The sequence below is a fragment of the Mesocricetus auratus genome, unplaced genomic scaffold (assembly GCF_017639785.1).
Source record: "Mesocricetus auratus isolate SY011 unplaced genomic scaffold, BCM_Maur_2.0 Super-Scaffold_100676, whole genome shotgun sequence".
NCBI classification, from domain to species: Eukaryota; Metazoa; Chordata; class Mammalia; order Rodentia; family Cricetidae; genus Mesocricetus; species Mesocricetus auratus.
The window spans coordinates 98838405-98859060 of NW_024429266.1; the positions used below are offsets into that span (position 1 = coordinate 98838405).

A 20656-nucleotide genomic window follows, 5' to 3' on the forward strand; every position below is an offset into this window, starting at 1 on the left:
GCGTGCGCGCTAGCTGGCCGAGCTGTCTCCCGGGCGGGCGGGCGCGTAGAGCTGGCGAGCTGCTTTGGCGGAGGCGGCGCCGAGTCGCGCGCGGAAGAAGGAGGTCGGTTCGGCGGCGCCAGAGGAAAGCTGAGTCCGGGCGGGAGGCCCGACGGCGGGAGGCGGCATGTCGGTTGCGGGGCTAAAGAAGCAGTTCTACAAGGCGAGCCAGGTGAGGCGCGGCCGGGCCATCCGGGCTTGGGCCTGGCTCGGGGGACTCGAAGGAGCCCGCTCAGGGAAAGGGAAACCGGGTCCCCGGGCTGCACAGGGGCTCGGGGTGTGCGTGTCTAAGCGGCCCTGGAGGGCTCCGCCGCGAGGGGCTTGCCACCAATCCTCACGACCTGAGTTCGGTCCCGGGGACCCAGGCTGTGTGTATCCGTGACTCCTACCACATAGCCCCAGGCCACAGAAAATGTGTGTCTGGGTTCTCCCCCAAAAAAGCTTGATACATTTACGAAGTTCACACAGGGCTTAGAAAAATCAGTGGCCCATCCCCCTTCTGCGTTTCTAAAATGGATTGCAAAAACAAACAACCCCCCCCCCAAAAAAAACACTCGCCAGCGGGTACACATCTTTAGTCCCAGCATTCTGGACGCAGAGTTTGGGGCCAGCCAGGGTCATATAAGGAGACCCTGTCTCAAAAACGAAATAGAAAAAAATAATCTCTTGGTAGATACCGTGCCAAGTTGAAAAGAGACGGTGAAAAGTAGTTTTCCAGGCTTCTCCAGTTACAAAATGTCACAGGCTTTGTGTCCCCATTTCCAAAGCCAATGTGTGTTTCTTTGAAAGATACATTGATATGGCTGTGCTGGACTGTGGGTTCCTGGGTACTTGGTGGTTTGGGTGCAGTGTTTCTTGGAACTCTGCGTGTGAGTGTTCTCCAGGGTGGGCATCCTGGGCTCTGTTGCATCATTGCACATTGAGAACCCCACCCCATGGCAGGAGCTCCATTCATCTTGAAAACAGATGTCTTCCAACATCCTATAATGTAACATTCCCTCTAGAATTTTTTTGTTTGCTTTTTCAGACAAGGTTTTGCTTCGTAGTCCAGGCTGGCCCAGAATTTCCTCCTGCCTCTGCCTCCTGGGTGCTGGGATGACAGGGTGCCACAGTTCAAACTTGCCCTCATGTATTGGAGGCCTTATATTGCCTTGAACTCCTTGGCACTGTGAGCCTGTTCCCTCGGCCTTTGAGTGCTGGAACTGGCTCATATGTCCTAGCTTCCTCTTGAACGAGCTCTTGTGTTCTCTCTGTCCCAGTCTGAGGCTAGAGTGGCCTCATATTCATTATCCCCCTGTCTCTGCATCCTGGTGCTGGGTTACAAGCAGTTGCCACCAAGCCTCACTTGTGAGATTGAATTTGTAAGATAAATTCCCCAGAAGTGGTTTGCCAAGTTCACAACTGTGAGTTTTCCCTTCTCTGTTTTGAGTTTCTTTTCTTCTGTCTTACCCCTTCAGGCTTCCCTCCCTCCCTCTTTCTGTCTCTCTGTCTCTCTCTCTGTCTCTCTGTCTCTCTCTCTCTCTCTCTCCCCCTTCCCTCTCCCTCTCCCCCCTTTGTGTGTGCTGGGCATGGAACCCAGGACCTTGCCCACAGTAGCAAATGTTCCTTAAGCTATGTCCCCAGCTTGAAAATGCATTTTGTGCTGGGCGTTGGTGGCTAATCCCAGCACTCGGGAAGCAGAGGCAGGTGGATCTCTGGGAGTTCGAGGCCAGCCTGGTCTACAGAGCGAGTTCCAGGACAGCCTCCAAAACAATACAGAGAAACCCTGTCTGAAAAATGGGGAAAAAAAAAAAAAAGAAATGCGTTTTGTGGGACTCTGCTGGAGATCTGGCAGGCCTGTAACCCCATAGTGGGGGGTTACCCAGGTGACTGAGGCCAAGTGAGTTCCAGAAACTTAGTGAGATGTGCTGCCACTATAGAGGTCACCAGGGTCAGGGCTGGTGTGGCTGTCTTCAGTCTGTGCATCCCTTCCAGCGCTGCTCTCAGCTCCGAGGCCTGTCCTCATCAAGGATGTTGGAGCAGCTACATTCCCCTTCTAGAACTCCTGATCCGTTCTGGTGCAGAGAACAGAAAGGGCTCAGGCTTGTTGGCTTAGTCTGTGGCCTCACTATCTGATAGGCTGTGGCAGAGTTTTAGCTGTAAGTTCAAGGCAAGCCTGGGCTACAGAGTAGGAACCTGTCTACATCTCAACAACCGCAGGTGATCTGGGTGTGCACCTCAGTTGGTAGGGTGCCTGCCTACCACGCAGGAAGCCCTGGGTTTGTTGCAAATTGAGTTCCAGGGATATGTAGTGAAACATCACTCAGAGGCCTACAAGCTGTGGATCTGTGCAGTGAGCCCTGTGAAGATAGAGTTTGTTGCCCAATTTCTGCTCCAAGAAGCCCCAGATGTGCTAATCCTGTGGTTGTGCAGTGCAGGCTGAGAATCCTGGGTGTGGACCTGGCTCGAGTAGATTCCACAGAGAGATGAGCAATAGTGTGAGGAATTGCTTGGGCTGTGCCTGCAAGAAGGACTCTCCCCATGGTCCAGAGAGGCCCAGCCAGAGGGAGCAGGCATCTGTGCTCGCTCTCACTCCAGGGTGCTTGCCTAAGAATAAAGACATCTGGGCTCTATCTGTGGACCTGGGAGGGAGGCTAGCGTGGGGGGATTAAAGAAGAAAGTGCAGGAATATTGAGTGTTGCAGTGCACGCCCCCAGATGAAGTTGAGTGGGTTGCACCCATGCAGGAAGTACTGTAGGCAAGCTCTGGGGTGTGTTGCCAGCCTGGGCCTGAGACTATCCTCCTAGTTGAATCCGTGTGGTCTCTGGAGGCCCCTCCCACACTGATTCCCAGCAGGCACTTCGGGAAGGACCCAGAGGGGCAGCCACCAGACTTGGAGGGCCACCATCCAACCTGCCTATAACCCTGAAGTCCAGCTCAACTCAGGATCAGTTTACCCTTTTGACATTTCAGGGTCCTGTCCCAAAGAATGACTGCTGTGCCCAGGAGTCTGAGGCAGCTCTAAAGAGCCACACACAGATGGCTCTCAGCCCAACCTCCTGCAGGATTCTTCCCAGTTCCCCAATGTCCCCCCCTTGAAGCTAGATCCCACTTCTGTGTTTCTTGTCTCTAAGTAACACCTCCCTGGTTGTCTCCTGAGTCCCCAGAAACTTCTTTCTTATCAGAAAGAGAAGTCACAAGCCAGGTGTGATAGGGCATGCCTGTAACCCCTGGGGGTTCTAGGCCAGCCTGGGCTACATAGTAAGAGCCCCAAGGAGAGAAGCTCGGGCTCAGTGGATAGAACATTCTCCCTAGGTTCCATCCCCGACTCCACATAACCCCCATGTAGGAGCCCACACCTGTCATCTGGAGGTGGGGGCAGGAGGATCAGCTACATAGTATGTTTGAGACCAGCTTGGGCTATGTGAGACCCTGTCTCAGAGAAGATAAAAGAATCCTCAGCCCAGCCGGGCGTTGGTGGTGCATGCCTTTAATCCCAGCACTTGGGAGGCAGAGGCAAAGCCATAGAGAAACCCTGTCTCGAAAAAAAAAAAAAAAAAAAAAGAATCCTCAGCCCACATTGTTGAGAATCAGAATGAATGGTTGTGGAAAGAGGTTCAGGGGTGCTGAGGCAAGGCATGGATAGAGCTGGAAGCCAGGATGGGCAACTAGATTGTGGCTCTGGTTCCACTGGTGTGAGCTTCACAGGTCCCCAGTTCATCACCCAGCCAAGCCTGCAGGTAACTGTAAATGTGTTAAATGAGCTTGGGTGTTGAGGGAAGTTGGGAGTTTCACTTCCTACAGGTGGGGAACTGGAGGGATGGTGGCTCTGCTCTTAGCTGCTTAGCTGTGGTCCCCACTGTCTCCTCACCCTGGTGTGTGTGTGTGTGTGTGTGTGTGTGTGTGTGTGTGTGTGTGTGTGTAGGACTGAGGGGTCTGAAGAAGTCAGGGTATACAGATGAAGTGGCCTGTGGCTCAGAAGTTTGTTTGGTGTCTTCACTGTTAGCCTAAGCTGACTGGTTTCCTGGTCATTCTATGGTGGCCTGGAGATGGAATGTAACTAAGGATGCTGTTCCTGGAATGGAATGCAGACCTCACCCCCCCCATAACCCCCCCCTTTTTTTTTGCCTGAGAGAAAGGGAGAGTTTGAAAAGATTGGTTGGTCTGACCTTGGAAGAAAATTGCCAACTGTGTGGCTATGGAGTACCAGGCAAGTGCTTGGTGAGCCCCGCCCCCTACACACACACGGTGGGGGGGGGGAGAAGAAGAAGAAGAAGAAGAAGAAGAAGCTGTCAACTTCCCCGTAAGACCTGAGAGCTAGAAGGGGTGGGTTTGGGGATGTAAGTGTTGCCTGTCTGTCCTGTCTGTTCCCTCCCTCCCCCTCTCAGGCACATACTCTGCTGGAGTGCAGCCCAAGGCCTCCTGCAGATGGGCACTCAGTGACAGCCCAGCCCTCACTTTGACTTCCTCCACATGAGGCCACGTTGACTCTGTGAGCTGAAAGTCCACCTGAGTCAGAGCTCTGGGCTCCCAATGCAGCATCCCAGCTAATCTTTTGCGATGGTGTGCTAGGCCACCCCCTCCATACTTAGCCTGGGCAGCTCCAGCTCTGCACATCACAGCAGGCCACTGTGACAGGAAGGTGGGGACTGTCACATCTTGTTTATAAGCCCCATCACCATCATCCCGTTAGGGACATGGTGTCTGAGTGTCCCATGTCCCATCTCACTTGTTAGTACCCATTCCCTTCTCCCTGTTCTTCAGCCTGGGCCCTTCCAGAGAGGCCCCCTGCTACGTGTGAATGTATACAGTGCATTACATGTATGTGTGTGTGCATATATGTCCCTTCCCCTCCTCCAAGCACAGCCTTTGGTCTGGGACACAGTGCACCCTGTCTGCCCCTCCACAACTCATTTCTCTGATAGGATTTGAGAGGCCACAACAGGCAGCTGTGGGGGAGTGAAACCAGGCCCAGGTTTGGCTCTGCTTGGCACCCCAGGCTCCAACCCAGGACTTTTTATTTATTTGTTTATTTATTGTGGGGGAGGATCAACCTCAGGTGCTATCCCTCATGTACAGTCCACCACTGGGACCTGGGACTCACCTGGCTGGCTAAGAGTCCCCATGCCCAGCAGCAGTGCAATTGCCAGTCTCTGCCACACCCAGGCTTTCATATGGGAGCTGAGAATGGATGTGGCAGGCACTGTATCAACTGAGCCATCTCACTCCCTATTTACTGACTTTTAGTCTCCTGAATTTTTGTTTGTTTGTGGGATGGGGGTCTCATTCTATCACCTCGGCTAACAACAAACCCAAACCCTGTGCTAGGATGGTGGGTGTGTGACTGTATAATGCCTGGGTCTCCACTGTCTTGTCCTCTCTTGACTCTCCCTGGAAAGCTAGAGAGAAGACTTCATTTTCTGGCAGCTGCTCCGCTCAGCCTCTCCCTGCCGGGGCTACCCCTGCTGCCTGGGTGGGCGCCCCTCTGTTCCCTCTTCCTGCCCTTTGCAGGTCCACAGGATGCCTCATCTTCCTTTTCCGCTCAGCTCCTAGAAAACCTGCTGATTTGAGCCCCTGCGGGTCACGGGACACTTCCCAAGCACTGCTGGGACACAGCTGTGGCTTCCTCCCAGTCCCTGACTCAGCACCTGCTGGCTGACCTCTCTAAGGACTCCCATACATAGGCAGGTTCCTTCCCTTCTGGGTGATCCTCAGTGTTAGCCCCCCAGGAAATGTGGAGGGTGGCTGACCCCTGAGCACCAGCACATTCATTTAGCATTTCAGGGTGGTACAGGTGACAGGTGTCCTGCTGCTTTGTCCTGGGTCACCAGTCTATGAGTAGAGACTGTGCCCACATTGAGTTGGGTCCCTGCCCTGCATGGGGTCTGTGCCCAGAACTATGTGTAGCAGCTCAAGGGCAAAAAACGGGAATGTCAGAGAGAAAGCAGACTGGCCCCATTACTTCTGGGGTGCAGGCTGTGTTGTCCCCTAGCATCGGGGACCTCCCAGATCTTTGCCAGAGTTTCAGGGTCACACTGGCAATGGGTATCCCACGTACCAGCAGCTCTGGTGACCGGTTTCTCACATGCCATCAGACCAGTCTGTACAGCTCTGCCCACACCCCGCCCAAGCTGTGCTGTGCTTGCCCCACCTCTGGTAGCACTGTGCCTCTTTTGCACCTCGTCCTGCTGGTCCTCTGCCCTCCTCCTATCCGCCCTGTCTGTCTGGCGTCTCGGCGCTCGTTGGAGGGCAGCCCTTGCCCTTCGGTCTCACTCATGTCATGGAATGCTCTGTTGTTGTTCAGCATGCTCCTAGAGGCTGGCCGGCCAAACCCTATGTCCTGCTGTGTGGTGCCAGCTGGCAGGCTGGTCACAACGGCACCACCAAGGTGGCCTCCCACAGTGTCCCTGGACTGACTTCTTGGGCTTAGGTAGCACTTGAGGGAACTGGGTCATTTGAAGCTTGGCCAGGAGCAGGTCCGACTGGTCTTACAGAGGAGTTAGCCTGGCTCTGGCCCTCTGGCCTTACAATGCACCCCCAGTACTCAGGAGAGAGGCTGCGCTAGGCTGGGCCACAGGAGCCTGGGGGGGGACAGCAGTAACTGACCAGAGCTCACGGAGCAGGCTGCTTTTTTTCCTAGAGAGGCCAGTCCGTCATCCTGCTAGGAAACACCAGTCTCCATACACCCCAGCTCAGGTCTCCATGAGTTAGACCACCCCTGGGGAGACCAGCGTCCTGGGTCCAGGTGGCCGGCCTTGCATCTCATGCACCTGCTGCGACACTCCAACCACCTTGTCCCCTAGGACCCCCCATGCCTCCAACCACTCCCTCTCCATCTTCCTCCCACACCCTGACCCCCATCCTAGCAGTGTGTGACTCCAGCCGCCTGCCAGCACTCATGAGGAACTCTGCAGGAGTGCCACGGCCTCACGTCACAGCCTTACTGCTTCCCTCACAGGAAGCGCTTTAGCTAGTTACTTTTGAGACTTTCTCCCTCTAACCCAACCTAATGTGAGTGCGCAGTCCTGTTCCTGCATCCCCAGTGCTGAGGCCATAGCTGTTTGCCACCATGGCCAACTTAAAATTCCATTTTAAATCTACCTTTAGTAGGCTCTTTCAGGGTGTGACATACTGGCAGAGCCCTTGCCTAGAATCTTCCAGGGAGGGGGTTGGGGAGTGGCCTGGAGTGGAGCCCTACCTAGCCACTGTAGGGGCAGGGGGCTCTGGCTCCATGGCAGGAGGGGAGTTTTTGGTGTTTTTGCTTGCTGTGAGTAGATAGCTGTTGTTTCAGATACAGAGAGAGAATAGTGGAGTGAATTTTCTGCTCCACAGTGAGTACACTAGTCCGTGGCAGGTCTGAGAGCTCTGCAAAGGTCAGTCATGCCCACCGGAAGTTTCCCTTGGCCCTGGATGGCTGTAAAAGACTCATCATGGGAATAATGTTCTCACCACACCACCTCCTCTGGGAAGTCACCTGCTCTCCAGCCTCCCCGTGCCCCTGTGACCTCAGGGAAATTGGGGTCCTGTGGGTTTGGGTTTGGGTCAGAAGGCAACTGGTAGCCCCCAGAGGACTTGGAGCAGCAAGGTTTCAGGAGCCTGGAGGGAGGTTTGTTAGCCAATGTCTTCTCTTAGCGACTGCCTTAAGCAGTGTCCAGACATCCATGGCCATCCATGTCAGTAGCCAAGTGTTGTCTAGCCCTGCTGGACAGCATGTGATGTCATTGCTGTTAGGGCTTAGCCCAACAGTGAGGATTGAGAGAGAGGGGGGGCTCTCTAAGGCCCTTGGGGAAAGGCTTCATTCCACCCTCGCCAGTGGTGCTTGTGATGTCTTGTGCACACACACTAACAGCCAGCGGCAGAGCCTGGTGGCGGCAAGCTGCACTGCCCCTTGGCCTGTGTACACCAGGCCTGCTGGACACAGGGGCCACCTCCCTTCCTCAGTGTAAGGCACAAGGTGTTTCTAACATAGATCTAGAATGAGTTCTATTGATCAGGGACAGCAGGATGGCATGGGGCACTGTCAGGTGGCAGATGATGACCCAAATGTTTGTATGTGGTGGTTGGAAGCCTGCTTTGTGGTAAACTGTCTGTGAGCTTGGGTGCCGTCACTCTCACGTCTGCTCTTTGCCCTAGCAGAGGTGGAAGGCACCTGAGTCTTGCTGTTTCTATAGTGGGGCAGCACATGGTCATCTGAGAGCCCTACCTGCTTGCTGTGACTGTCTCGGTGTCTGTGATCCTGACCTGAGAAATAACCAAGTCATTCCATCCGTGTGACCCTACCCAGGCCTAGAGTCACAGGTGCTATGTGTTTGAGCCCTTCTGGTGATACCCTACCACATTGTCTGTGTCTGGGAGCTGCAGACAGCTCAGGAGTCTCCCAGACACACGGTTGGCCCTGTGCTTTGAAAACCAGCACTGCCACCCCAAGCAGAGGGTCCTAGCACTCAGGAGGCAGAGGCAGGAGAATCACTGTGAATTAAGACAGAGAACCATTGGGTTCCTGTGCTCGGCCATGCCCATCACTTTGAGTCACCCAGCCTCTGCATTTCCCAACACACCTGTCTGCTACAGTTACCCTGCATCCCCAGGATCAGGGTCCAAGCTGGCGCCTGTGCCTGTGTTCCTAGTGGAATCAAAGGCTACCATGCTGTCTTCTTGTCCCAGCTCCCAAAGCCTCCCACCAAGCAACACCACAGCCTCCACACTGTGGGCTTCAGTCAGGTGTATTTTCTAGGCAGGTTCCTTAGTGCAGTGCTCACATGTTCTCTGATCCCTAGGATGAGGAAATGTGTAAGCCTTGCAGGCCAGAGAAGCTTAGTGTGGGATGCCGGTGTGGTGCTGTGAGTTAGGGTGAAGGATTCCATTGTCTTCCCAAACCAAGGGCCCTTTGCTGGTGCTTGGAGGATGTATTGAGTGGGATCTGGCCTGCTGTTCCTCTGAGAGCCAAGGTCACCCTGCTTTTAGTCACTGGAACCACATGCTTGAGAGAGGCAGTTTGCTGAGAGAGGTTTGTCCTGGCCCTTTTTGCTTTAGGGACCCCATTGTCCCCAACAAGGGCACACTCATTGCTCTGAAGACCAAGCCCAGTACCTGGGCCTTTAGGATGGTCAGTTCCTTGTGAGAGAAAAAAACCCTTGAACCCTTGTCCCCCTTAATGACTAAAGGCAGCAGGGTCCCTTTGGGGGTCCCTGCTTACCCCATGCTCTGCAGAGCCGGCCTTCAGCTCTGCACACTTCCCTGGTGGTGTGTTCAGGTCTGCTCAGAAAAGACAGTTTGCCCGGTTAGCCCTGAGGGTTTCCTGTACCCCATAACCCTCAGCAGTACCTGCCTACAGCAACTGGGGCTGACTGTCCAAAGGCACTGCCTAAAGATGGGTGGGCACCTCTGAGCCTAGTGCCTGGTGCCTTGTGCCACCAGAGGAACATGTTGTCGGTCGTAATGGAACTGGCTGGGTCCCTCCCACCCTCATCAGACAGACCACTGGTGTCCCTCCCTCTGCCTGTTTCCACACACCTGCCCGCTCCTTGCTCCCAGACTGGCACAGTGCCTCCTGTGGACCTGTTGGTGGGGTGTGTGCTCAGGTCATTTACCCCTCTTTTCCCTCGTGAACCTCACAGATTAAAAATAGCTGTAAGCCAGGTGGTGGCGCACGCCTTTAGTCCCAGCACTCGGGAGGCAGAGGCAGGCGGATCTCTGTGAGTTTGAGGCCAGCCTGGTCTACAGAGCGAGTTCCAGGACAGCCAGGGCTACATAGAAAACCCCTGTCTCAAAAAACCTTTAAAAAAAAAGTTGTTATGTGAGCAGCAGCACCTGGGCAGGGCTGGTGGGTGAGCGCTCCCTCGAGCATCCCAGATGTGCAGTGCTGACTGACAGGGCCAGTGATGGGCGGCCTCAGTAGGAAGGCTTGGCTGACTCACAGAGCACATGGCCACTGGAATTCAGATGTGGGAAGAGGGCAGTGAGCATAGATGCCGCCCAACCGTCACCGTGCTGTGTGCTTGTCCCCACACACTGGCCCCTGCCTGCAGCTAGGACTGAGTGCGGGAAGGCTTGGTAATGCTGTCACCCTGGGCTGAGACTGGGCAGCGTGAGGTACTTGGTGACCCAGAAGGGGACTTGGGGTGTGGGCATTTTACTCCACCCACTCAAGACGAAGAGTCCTGTGAGTGCTGGGAGTAGGTGCTGTAGCCGCCAGCTTGTGGCCCAAGAGTCTGCTCAGTGTCCTGAGGGTGCCATTTCCCCCTTATCTGGGATGGGAACAAGACTGCCTAGGCAGAGCAGGGGAAAGTAGGGTCTGGTCACCAGACTGGCTGCACAGGCAGGGGTGTCAAGGGGACACTGGCCCAGCAGAGAAAGGAGAAGAAGGGCAGTGAGCTATGCAGAGATGAAGTGGCCACTGTGGACCTGTGGGCCTGTTCCTCCTTCACCTTGTCCCCATTGTCACACAGACATCAATGATGCCATTAATAGGACATACATGGTCCCCTCCCCCTCATAGCCTGAGTATGGGTAGGTATCACCGGCACCCAGGACTTCATGAAGGAGAGGGGGGTGGCTTTCCCTCCTCTTTTTTTTTTTTTTTTTTTGTTTTTTTGTTTTTTTGTTTTTGTTTTTGAGACAGGGTTTCTCTGTGTAACAGTTCTAGCTGTCCTGGAACTCACTCTGTAGATCAGGCTGGCCTTGAACTCACAGAAATCCGCCTGCCTCTGCCTCCCGAGTGCTGGGATTAAAGGCGTGCTTTGATTTTTTTTAAAACATGCTAACTCACTGTGTAGGGAAGGTGACCCTGATGCTCCTAGTTCCCCCCCTGAGGGCTGGGATGACAGGTGTGTCCATCATGCTTCTTAGAGAAGGGTCTTCCTGCAACCCGCCATCCTCAGGAGTGGCCCCTGTAGAGCAGTGACTGCTGAGGTACTGCTCACCCACATTACAGCTGAGGAAACTGAGGCAGGAGGACTCAGTTTGGTGTTTAGTCTATTTTGGGTGCTGAGGATGGAACCCCAGGGTTTCTGTGATGCCAGGATAGTACTGTCCTTGCTGACCCTGAGGCTTTCATCCCAAGCAGAAGCTTCTCCCTGTCACCTGTCACCAGACCTTTTAGGCACACCTATGGTGACTTGGCATTGACACACTGAGGGTGAGGCTGTTCATGTTTATTACATCAATAAATATTACCTTAACAACTACCCAGTGCCCATGACATCTGCTGGTCATTGCAGGGAACAGTGGCATCTGACTCAGCATCCGCAGACGGGCAGTGGGGATGCTGATTATCACCTCACTTACCCACCTTGCCCCAAGCCATTCTGGATTGCAGAACCTGGTCTCCCTGACCTGTCCATGTGTCTGTCACTTGTTACCTAAGTCTGCTGTGACAGGTGCAAATTGCAGCCTCAGGAGGCTAAGCTGTCATCCTGGTAGCCCAGGAGGGTTTGAGCCAACCCACTTGTCCTTCAAAGAAACCTGTCATTTCCTCTTTTGTGTCATGTGGCACAGCCCCACCTCACTCCCCCCCCCCATCCCTGTCCCTAGGGTGCAGAGCAGTATTCTCCTAGCTTTCTCAGACTTTCTAGAACCTTCTGCCGTGGCAGGGAGGTGGCTGAGGCAGAGTGCTGGGAACTGGACAACAGCCCCCACTTCTGCTGCTCCCAAGGCCACCAAGTGTGCAGCAGGAGAATGTATGCAGGGTGGATTCCAGCAGACAGGACAGCCACGGCTGGGGACTTCAAGGGATGTGGAAACCCTGGCCTGGCTCACAGAGGCCGTTTAGACAGAGAACAACTGGGGAGCGGGTGGGGACAGGGTGGGCAGAGCCCTTCTTGCTGAGGGGACTCAGTGGTAAGCAGCCTGGATCCCACAGCTATGGCTTTTGGGAATGGAGGGGTAGGGGCTTAGGGCCCTTAGATCTGTCCCCCATTTTTCCTATATGGCATGTTGATACTCACGCCTGAGAGCCCATACTCCCAGGGTGCTGCCTCCCAGGTGGCAGGCAGGCTTTCTCAGCCCTGCATACATGAAACCCTTCCTCATTCCCAGGTGTGTATGGAGCCAGGCTGGGCTACCCCTCAGGTGACAGGCAGCCCTGAGACTGTCCTTGGTTGCCCCGCTGGCCTCAGGGGACCGGAGCCTCATTTGTTTGTGGCTTGGGTGTTCTTTCTTTTTCTAAGCTTTCCTCTGAAGATGACTTTCTCAGCATGTAAGGCACAGTCCTCCTGTCTCACCTGACAGGCGAGAAGCTAAATTGACCAGGCCAAGAGCCACCCTGAGTAGTGGGTTCCAGCCTCTGACAAGACCAAGTGCACTCAGGGGCAGCCAGTACCATCGACACTGGACAGCTCCCAGGGCAGGGACAGAGGGCCAGGTGTTAGGTAGCCCCAGCTCACAGTGTGAGATGGGATGCCTGAGAGTCCTTGACTCCTCCCCACCGTTGTGGCCTAAGACTGAGGTGTCACTGGCCTCAGTTGACCTTAGGTTCTCGTCCTCAGCTTTCAGGCCAGCACCATAGGGTGCAGCCATCATCCACTCTGCCCTGTGGCTATCCATATGTGTCAGGCCTGGGCCAGTGAGGGGTGCCAGTTAGACCACCATCACCCCAAGATAACACACTGGTGACTTCCCGTGGATACACTCTGGAAAGTCTTGGGAGACAAACAAGAAGTGACAAGCAGTGGACCGGGCTGTGTGGGGCCTGGTGCAGGGTCCTACTGTCCCAGCCAACACTGAGACCTCAGACTGTCTTAGGAAGGCAGTGGGGACCACCTAGGGCCAAGAGAGGGGCCTTGGGTGTCTGACTTTTGGCCTTGTCAAGAAAGAAGCCAGTGGCTGGGCGTTGGTGGTGCGTGCCTTTAATCCCAGCACTTGGGAGGCAGAAGCAGGCGGATCTCTGTGAGTTCGAGGCCAGCCTGGTCTATGAGAGCTAGTTCCAGGACAGTCTCCAAAGCCACAGAGAAACCCTGTCTCAAAAAACCAAAAAAAGAAAGAAGCCAGTGGTGAGGTCAGGCCTGATCTGGCCCCAGCTGCCCGTCTTCTGCAACTGGAGTCTGGGGCATCATCAGAGACCTGGGGCATTCTGCTGCAGCCTGTGGCTCCCAAAGCTCAGTTCCCACATGAGCCTCAGTCTACCACAAAGGGCTGCCTCCTCAGTATGTGCCCCTGGGGGCCGATCTGGTCATGGGGCACCTGCTTAGGGTTTCCAACAGAAGATCTGAGTGATCGAAGGTACCACCACCTTCACCAAGGTTGCTCTGGGGAAACACCACACCCTGGCGACACATGGCGCTGGGCTTCCTGGTAAGCCAGAGGAAGTTCCTTCAAGCCTGGTGTCACAAAAGGAGGCAGTGGCTTGCACAACCAGCAAATTCCAAATATTTATGAGAGCCTGTGATGTGTGATAAGAGCCCGTGATGCCTCTCTGGGCACAGCAGTGATTCCTGTTGACACCCTGCTCACCCCACATCCGGGTATTACTGTTTGGAGCATGGAGGCCTGTGTCTGGCTGGCCCCGAGATGTGCCACGAGCTCCAGGGACCAGGACACTCCATAGGGTAGTGGGTGGTCACCTCGCATGTCCTCTCCCGTTTTATTTTTTGTTTGTTTTGTTTTTTGTTTTTCGAGACAGGGTTTCTCTATGTAGCTTTGGAGGCTGTCCTGGAACTTGCTCACTTGCTCTTATAGACCAGGCTGGTCTCAAACTCACAGAGATCCACCTGCCTCTGCCTCCACCTCCTGAGTGCTGGGGTTAAAGGTGTGGGCCACCACCGCCCAGTCATTTTCTTTTTTTAAACATTTTTCTTTTTTATAATTTTTTTTCCGAGACAAGGTTTCGCTGTATTGTTTTGGAGGCCGTCCTGGAACTCGCTCTATAGACCAGGCTGGCCTTGAACTCACAGAGATCCACCTGCCTCTGCCTCCCGAGTGCTGGGATTAAAGGCATGCGCCACCAACGCCTGGCCCAGGCTGGTCTCGAACTCACAGAGATCCGCCTGCCTCTGCCTCCCGAGTGCTGGGATTAAAGGCATGCGCCACCAACGCCTGGCCCAGGCTGGTCTCGAACTCACAGAGATCCGCCTGCCTCTGCCTCCCGAGTGCTGGGATTAAAGGCGTGCGCCACCAACGCCCGGCTCCGGCCCTTTTTTATAATTTTTATTTTATGTGCATTGGTGTTTTGCCTGCTTGTATGCCTGTGTGTGGGTGTCAGATCTTGGAATTAAAGACAGTTGCAAGCTGCCATGTAGGTACTGGAATTGAATCCAAGTCCTCTGGAAGACAGCAATCAGTGCTCTTAACCACTGAGCCGTCTCTCCAGCCTGTTCCCTCCCGTGTTAGCGTTTAGGCATGGGATTCAGAGCAGCTTACAGATGAACCTTACCAAGGGGCTGGGTTCTGGCCTTCACCCTGTGACTCTGGGGAACTGGAGACTCCTGACTGGGGAGGACACTTGAGTTGGGGTCCTGTCAACAATACTCACCTCCTTTCTGGAGAGTCCCGTGTGCTGCTGGGTGGGTTTGCCCTGTCCTTGATGGCTCCCTGCCAAGAGCCAGACATCAGACATGGGGTAGGTCAGGATGGGGCATGTGGGGTAGAAACTGAGAAAGAAGGTGGCCGTGACTCCCCGGGCTCAGGCTACTGTAGCCCTAAGGTCTCTAGTTAGGGACACAGAGTCTGCCTGTAGCAAGAACAGAAGGCTGGGCTGCATTCTCTCCCTGGAACTGGTGACCGCTAGGAGCCTGGCACGGCACCCACACACCTCCCTACCCCAGGGCCTCTCTACCCTCTGCATCCTGTCTATGTACATGCTGCTGCTGCCCTCCCCCAAGCCCTGTGCTCTCTGGGCCAACAAGGGCTCTCAGTGTCCTGCGGATGCTGTGCCTATCGTGATGCTTCTGCTGGTAAACTGAGGCAGGTGAGCCTCTAACAACACTGTTGGGTCCTTTGGAGTGTCCAGTGCCCCTGCAGGAGGATCCCCTTGTGTGTCAGCCTGCCCCAGACTCTCCAGGCAGCTCTCGGTTGTGGACTAGGGCCTCCCTGGTTGAGGGCCGTGCCAGGGAGCAGCAGAGCAGGAGCTGTTGGCTGCTGTACATGAGGCATGGGTGCTGAGGTGCACCCTTAGACACTTGCCATGCACTGTGGTGTTGCACAGCAGTTCCCGGTGTGACTGACTCGATGCATGGAGCTGCCCTGTGCCCACCCTCCCCTTTCGTGTCACTGTCTTCATTGCTCATTTATGATCCCATGACCACTAAGTCACCTTTCCTTATGATGATAAACGAACATGACTGTCCAGGGGTGGTGGCCAGACCAGGCAGGGTGTCAGCTCCCATGGTCCTCCCAGAACCTTCACTCTGCCTAGCTTCTCCTGTCACGTATCCTGTCACCTTCCTTGTGGCTCCTCTGCCCCAGGCAGCCACCACATTTGCCCTGCTGAACTTAGTTTTGTAATGCTGGTGCAGAACTGGGGTTCTCATGCTTGGGGCAAGGGCTCTACCCAGTGGCACCCCAGTCTCTGTGAGACTGTTGAGAGGCCTGTCTCCCTGCTGTGCTTGCCCCCACCCGCCCCAGATGCCTGGTTTACAGGTGACACTGTAGCAGAGCCTGTGCTCTAAGGGGACAGATCTGTGGAAACAAGCTGCCTGGAGAATTGGGAGCAGGCTTGGTGCATGTTGCCTTGGGCCCAGGTCCCTGGTTGTGTTGTACCCAGCCCAGCTACCCAGTTTGGCCCCTGGGGCGACTGCAGTAAGGGGCCGCAGGGCAGGCAGCTCTCTGCCAAGAGCCTAGGTGTTTGCATGCCACCATGCAGCCGCTGCTGTGCTGTGGGCAGCTGTAGTGGGTCCCCGCACCCTTGTTAGCAGATGCTGCGCCCTGCCTCCTGTCTCTGGAGCGCAGGTGGTAGGAGGCATCTGTTTCTCTCGCTTTTCCTCCATGCCCGTGCGCTACGGAGGGCGTTGATGGCCTTCTGCAAAGGGACCCGGAGTATGAGGGTGCAACCTGCTCACGGCATATGTGGGGCCTTGGGGATGCTGGGACCCCAAATCACAGGTCACAGGAGATGAAAGCATTAAGAGAGCAGCCCAGTATGCTCCAGGCTCTGCTCTTCCTGCCTTACTGCTCTCCCAGAGACTCCGGGTCCCTGGGCCCTGCCTCACCTCTCTGCATTTACCAGAAGAGCGGGGCCTCATGGTGGGTGACATCCTGCCTTTGCTCAGCCTGGAGAAGCGAAATGGGCCGTGAAAGTCAGTGGGGCTCCCTGGGAATACCCAAAGGAAGTAGCCGGTTGGGCCTGCCCTGAGGGCACATAGCTACAGGACCACAGGCCCCGCTGTCTTCCTGTCTCTCCATGCCCGAGTCTTTTTTTTTTTTTTTTTTTTTGGTTTTTCGAGACAGGGTTTCTCTGTGGCTTTGGAGGCTGTCCTGGAACTCACTCTGTAGACCAGGCTGGTCTCGAACTCACAGAGATCCGCCTGCCTTTGCCTCCCGAGTGCTGGGATTAAAGGCGTGCGCCACCACCGCCCGGCGTCCATGCCTGAGTCTTATCCTCTCCTCAGAGAGACTCTGGGGAGCCCTGGGAGCAGCCCTGTTCAGTGGGCAGGCCAGAGAGCATGGAGGCATTCAGAATGCTGTGGGCGACTACTTACAGGCACAGGGCAGGGAGATCACTTCCGGTGCTTCTGCAGCCTCCCCACTTCCTGATGTCTTTGGTCACTTCCTCGCATGCCACCCTACAAAGTCCTTATTGCCCCTGCCTGTGGTATGGGGTACCACATGGCACTTGCAAAACCCTTGCCCACATCGAGCAACAGCTGTGGCCCGTGAAAGCCTCCCTGGCAGCCCTCTCTCAGGAGGCCAGCCTGCGGTTCTGCATGTGTGTGCACCTCGTGTGGAGGTGACGTGGACAATGGCTGCCTTGCTGGTGCGTCCCAGGGGCTTGGTGTGATGAGTGAGGAAGGCTGTGGGAGGCAGACTTGGAGCATGGGGCACCACACTGTGCCACACTGAGACAGTGACACGGGCACTCGGGTTCTCTACTGGTACCTGGGTGCAGCACAGGGCACTTGCCTCTGTCCACCCTGCCCCAGGCTCTCAAGTTCTGGCTTCCTTGAGGGACTATCCTTATCAGGTATCAGTATCACAGTGCAAGCACCAAGGATTCAGGGACACAGGAGTCTTCTGAAACCTGCAGTACCCTCATGTGCAGGGCACGGGGTACAAGCTGACACGGGGTCTACTTTGCCTCTGCCAAAGTGGCAGGGTTAACCCAAAAGCTGTGAAAGGTGGGCAGTCCCCACAGGGTGCTAGGCTGAATCACAGCCCACCTCCACACTGCTGCCACACTGCTAGCTTCTCCGGTCTCCCGCAGACCCCCCCCCTCCCGTCCGCCTGCCCACCTGCCCCAGAGGCTGCCTCCTCGGCAGGCACAGCTGTCGTCCCTCACATGCCCCTCACACGCCTCCCTCCTTCTACCCGAACAGCTGGTCAGCGAGAAGGTTGGCGGAGCCGAGGGGACCAAGCTGGATGATGACTTCAAAGAGATGGAAAAGGTAGGGGTCCCAGGCACCGTCTGCACAGCTGCTGGAGGACAAAGGGGCCTACACCATTCTGCTTCGGTGTCCCATACTCCAACACTGGCTCTCTTCGCAGAAGGTGGATGTCACCAGCAAGGCCGTGGCAGAAGTGCTGGTCAGAACCATCGAGTACCTGCAGCCCAACCCAGGTAGGCCACCCTGAAGTGGTGACCATGGCCCTCCCAGCTCCTGCTCACCTCCACACACAAGGGTCCCCTCTGCTGCCTTGCTGGACTGATATGCAGTGGGCCAGGTCTTCCTGGGCACGGGTGAGGCAGGGGCCGTGGAGCAGTACCGTGACCGTGTGTTCTACTGTCCCCATGGCACTTCTTCCTGAGAAGGCCTGAGGGAAGGGGCATGTGGGGTTGGTCCTTCTGTGAGCTGCCAGGCTCCTGGGAGGGCTTTGGTAGACACCCCCTGTCACCTGGGATGTCTGTCTGTTCCCTTGTAGCCTCAAGGGCCAAGCTGACAATGCTGAACACCGTATCCAAGATCCGGGGCCAAGTGAAGAATCCTGGCTACCCTCAGTCAGAAGGGCTGCTGGGCGAGTGCATGGTCCGCCATGGCAAGGAACTGGGCGGAGAGTCCAATTTCGGTGAGGGACAGCCGAGTGGTTGGGTGGACAGGGCAGCCATGTCCAATATTGTGGCCCGCCTTGGCATGTGGGTCACTCAGGCATGGAGACCGTGCCACAATAGCCTCCTCTTCCTGCAGGTGATGCCCTGTTGGACGCAGGTGAGTCCATGAAGCGCCTGGCGGAGGTGAAGGACTCTCTGGACATCGAAGTTAAACAGAATTTCATTGACCCACTGCAGAATCTGTGTGACAAGGACCTGAAGGAGATCCAGGTGCCACCCTGCCCCCAAGTCCCTGGGAAGGTGAGGAGGGCGTCCTCATGTGGCTGTGCTGCTCTATCACGTGTCTGTGCCCACAGCACCACCTGAAGAAGCTGGAGGGCCGCCGCCTGGACTTTGACTACAAGAAGAAGCGGCAGGGCAAGATCCCCGACGAGGAGCTGCGCCAGGCCCTGGAGAAGTTCGAGGAGTCCAAAGAGGTGGCGGAGACCAGCATGCACAACCTTCTGGAGACTGATGTGCGTGCCAGGCCCAGGGCACCATCCGCTAGGACGCAGGGGCTGCCCCCCTGGGCTAGGGTGTGTCTCCAGGGCTGGGGCGTGGCCGTGTCATCTAACCCTTTCGCTGTCCGCAGATTGAGCAGGTGAGCCAGCTCTCAGCCCTGGTAGATGCCCAGCTGGACTACCACCGGCAAGCAGTGCAGATCCTGGAGGAGCTGGCCGACAAGCTGAAGCGTAGGTGAGTGCTGCTGAGCGCACTCTGCTGGCGAGCATGGGCAGTGCACTCAACCTGCCAGGCTGACAGGCACAGGCACTGGCTCCATCCAGCAGGGCCCTGATGCTGGCTGTGTCAAGGAAGGAAGGAAGGGTCCTTGGAGCTGTGTGTGTTAGTGGCAGTGAGGTGCCAGGAGGGAGCAGAGCCCTGTGGGAGATGGCAGTGGTGACCTGGACCACCTACGCAAGCCCACCCTCTTCAGCTGCTCTCTGAGCAGCCAGGGGCATCACTGCGTCCTCACTGCATAGGTGGCTTTGAGGGCAGAGATGATTGGCAGTCTCTATAGATCCTTGAGACGGGGCAGCAGCAGAAACAACAGTGGAAGAGGGAGGGGTGTGGTGTGAGACCTCTGGGCTTTCTGTTCCTGCAGGGTGCGGGAAGCCTCCTCACGCCCCAGGCGGGAGTTCAAGCCCCGACCGCGGGAGCCCTTCGACCTTGGAGAGCTGGAGCAGCCCAATGGGGGTTTCCCCTCTGCTCCAACACCCAAGATCACAGGTAGCAAAGCCCCATGGAAGGTGCCTGGGCTGGAGCTGGGTCTGTCCACCCACTCACACCTGCCCTTCTCCACAAACAGCATCCTCATCGTTCAGATCAGCAGACAAGCCCGCCAGGACGCCCAGCAGGAGTATGCGTGAGTGTTGAGGGTTAGAACTGCTGTCTTGGGGGTGAGAGGGACTGCATTCCCCCCACTTCCAGTTGTTCACTTGGGGTGGGGGTCAGCCTCCACCTGCCCTGGCCACTGGCATATCTGCTGTGCTCTGACAAACCCCTACCCTGATCCCAGCTCCCCTGGACCAGCCGAGCTGCAAGGCACTATATGACTTTGAGCCTGAGAATGATGGCGAGCTGGGCTTCCGCGAGGGCGACCTCATCACTCTCACCAACCAGATCGATGAGAACTGGTACGAGGGGATGCTGCACGGCCAGTCGGGCTTCTTCCCGCTCAGCTATGTGCAGGTGCTGGTGCCCCTGCCTCAGTGACCGCACCTGCACACTGGCTGCCTGCACACTGCAGCAGCCCAACGCCAAGGTGCTCTAGAAACACTAACATCCCTCCAGGAGGACCCTCTGCCCCACACTCCCAGCCCTGGGTCCCCCGTCCTGAGACTTGGGAAGGCCTACCCTGAGGTCCCATCACCTTCCTTGGTGGTGGCAGCTTCCACCTGTTTCAAACCCTCCCAGCCCGTTGCTGGCGATGGGCCCTGGCTCCTTCTCCAAGCTCCCCAGAAGCAGGCAGGTTCTTGGAGTCCCCAGCCTGCAACCTGAGGCTGGCCAGCACCCCAGCCTGGCACACGGAGATGCTTAGCACCAGCTGACATGCACAGCTCCCACGGGACCACAGAACCAGCCTCAGCCCTGCCTGCCGAAGGTCAAGCACAAAGGTCCCAGAGAGAGGACATTCCCAGGTCCCTGGTACCTTTCTGTGAGCCAGCTCCGTTGCTACCTATCCATGTTACCCTTACCTTTAGGCTGCCACAGGCAGCTGGCAGGTCCCTTCACTGACCAGCAGACCCACCACAGCCCCAGCTCTGCATTACCCTGCCAGTGCCAGTCAGCGAGGCCTCCAGCCTGGGCTCAGTCACATTCCTCTCTACAGCAGTCCTACAACCTATGGCTCGTCCCTGGCATGTGGGGCCACACCCCACACCCACAGATGGGCAACAGTGTTCCGCTCCAGCCTGGGCTGATTTTTTAAGAAGTATTAAATGTCTCTTTCTATAGCTGTTGTCC

At 56.1% G+C, this 20656-nt stretch overlaps 1 protein-coding gene across 1 annotated transcript; it reads left to right on the forward strand.

Annotated features, from left to right (window-relative positions):
* On the forward strand, positions 1–20646 carry Sh3gl1 (SH3 domain containing GRB2 like 1, endophilin A2). The gene is made up of 10 exons (XM_005081384.4): positions 1–211; positions 17484–17552; positions 17653–17725; positions 18028–18171; positions 18291–18424; positions 18511–18669; positions 18786–18889; positions 19296–19420; positions 19500–19556; positions 19710–20646. Exons 1-10 carry the CDS (start codon positions 167–169, stop codon positions 19904–19906), a joined length of 1107 nt encoding a protein of 368 aa, XP_005081441.1. The 5' UTR covers positions 1–166; the 3' UTR covers positions 19907–20646.
* Positions 20647–20656: the final 10 nt, after the last annotated feature.

Bases quoted from the DNA above. Each gene is read 5' to 3' on its own strand.
- Sh3gl1 (XM_005081384.4), top strand. From the start codon at position 167: ATGTCGGTTGCGGGGCTAAAGAAGCAGTTCTACAAGGCGAGCCAG. The intron at 19,421-19,499 runs GTAGCAAAGCCC...CTCCACAAACAG, and splicing joins TCCAACACCCAAGATCACAG to CATCCTCATCGTTCAGATCA. The intron at 19,557-19,709 runs GTGAGTGTTGAG...CCCTGATCCCAG, and splicing joins GACGCCCAGCAGGAGTATGC to CTCCCCTGGACCAGCCGAGC.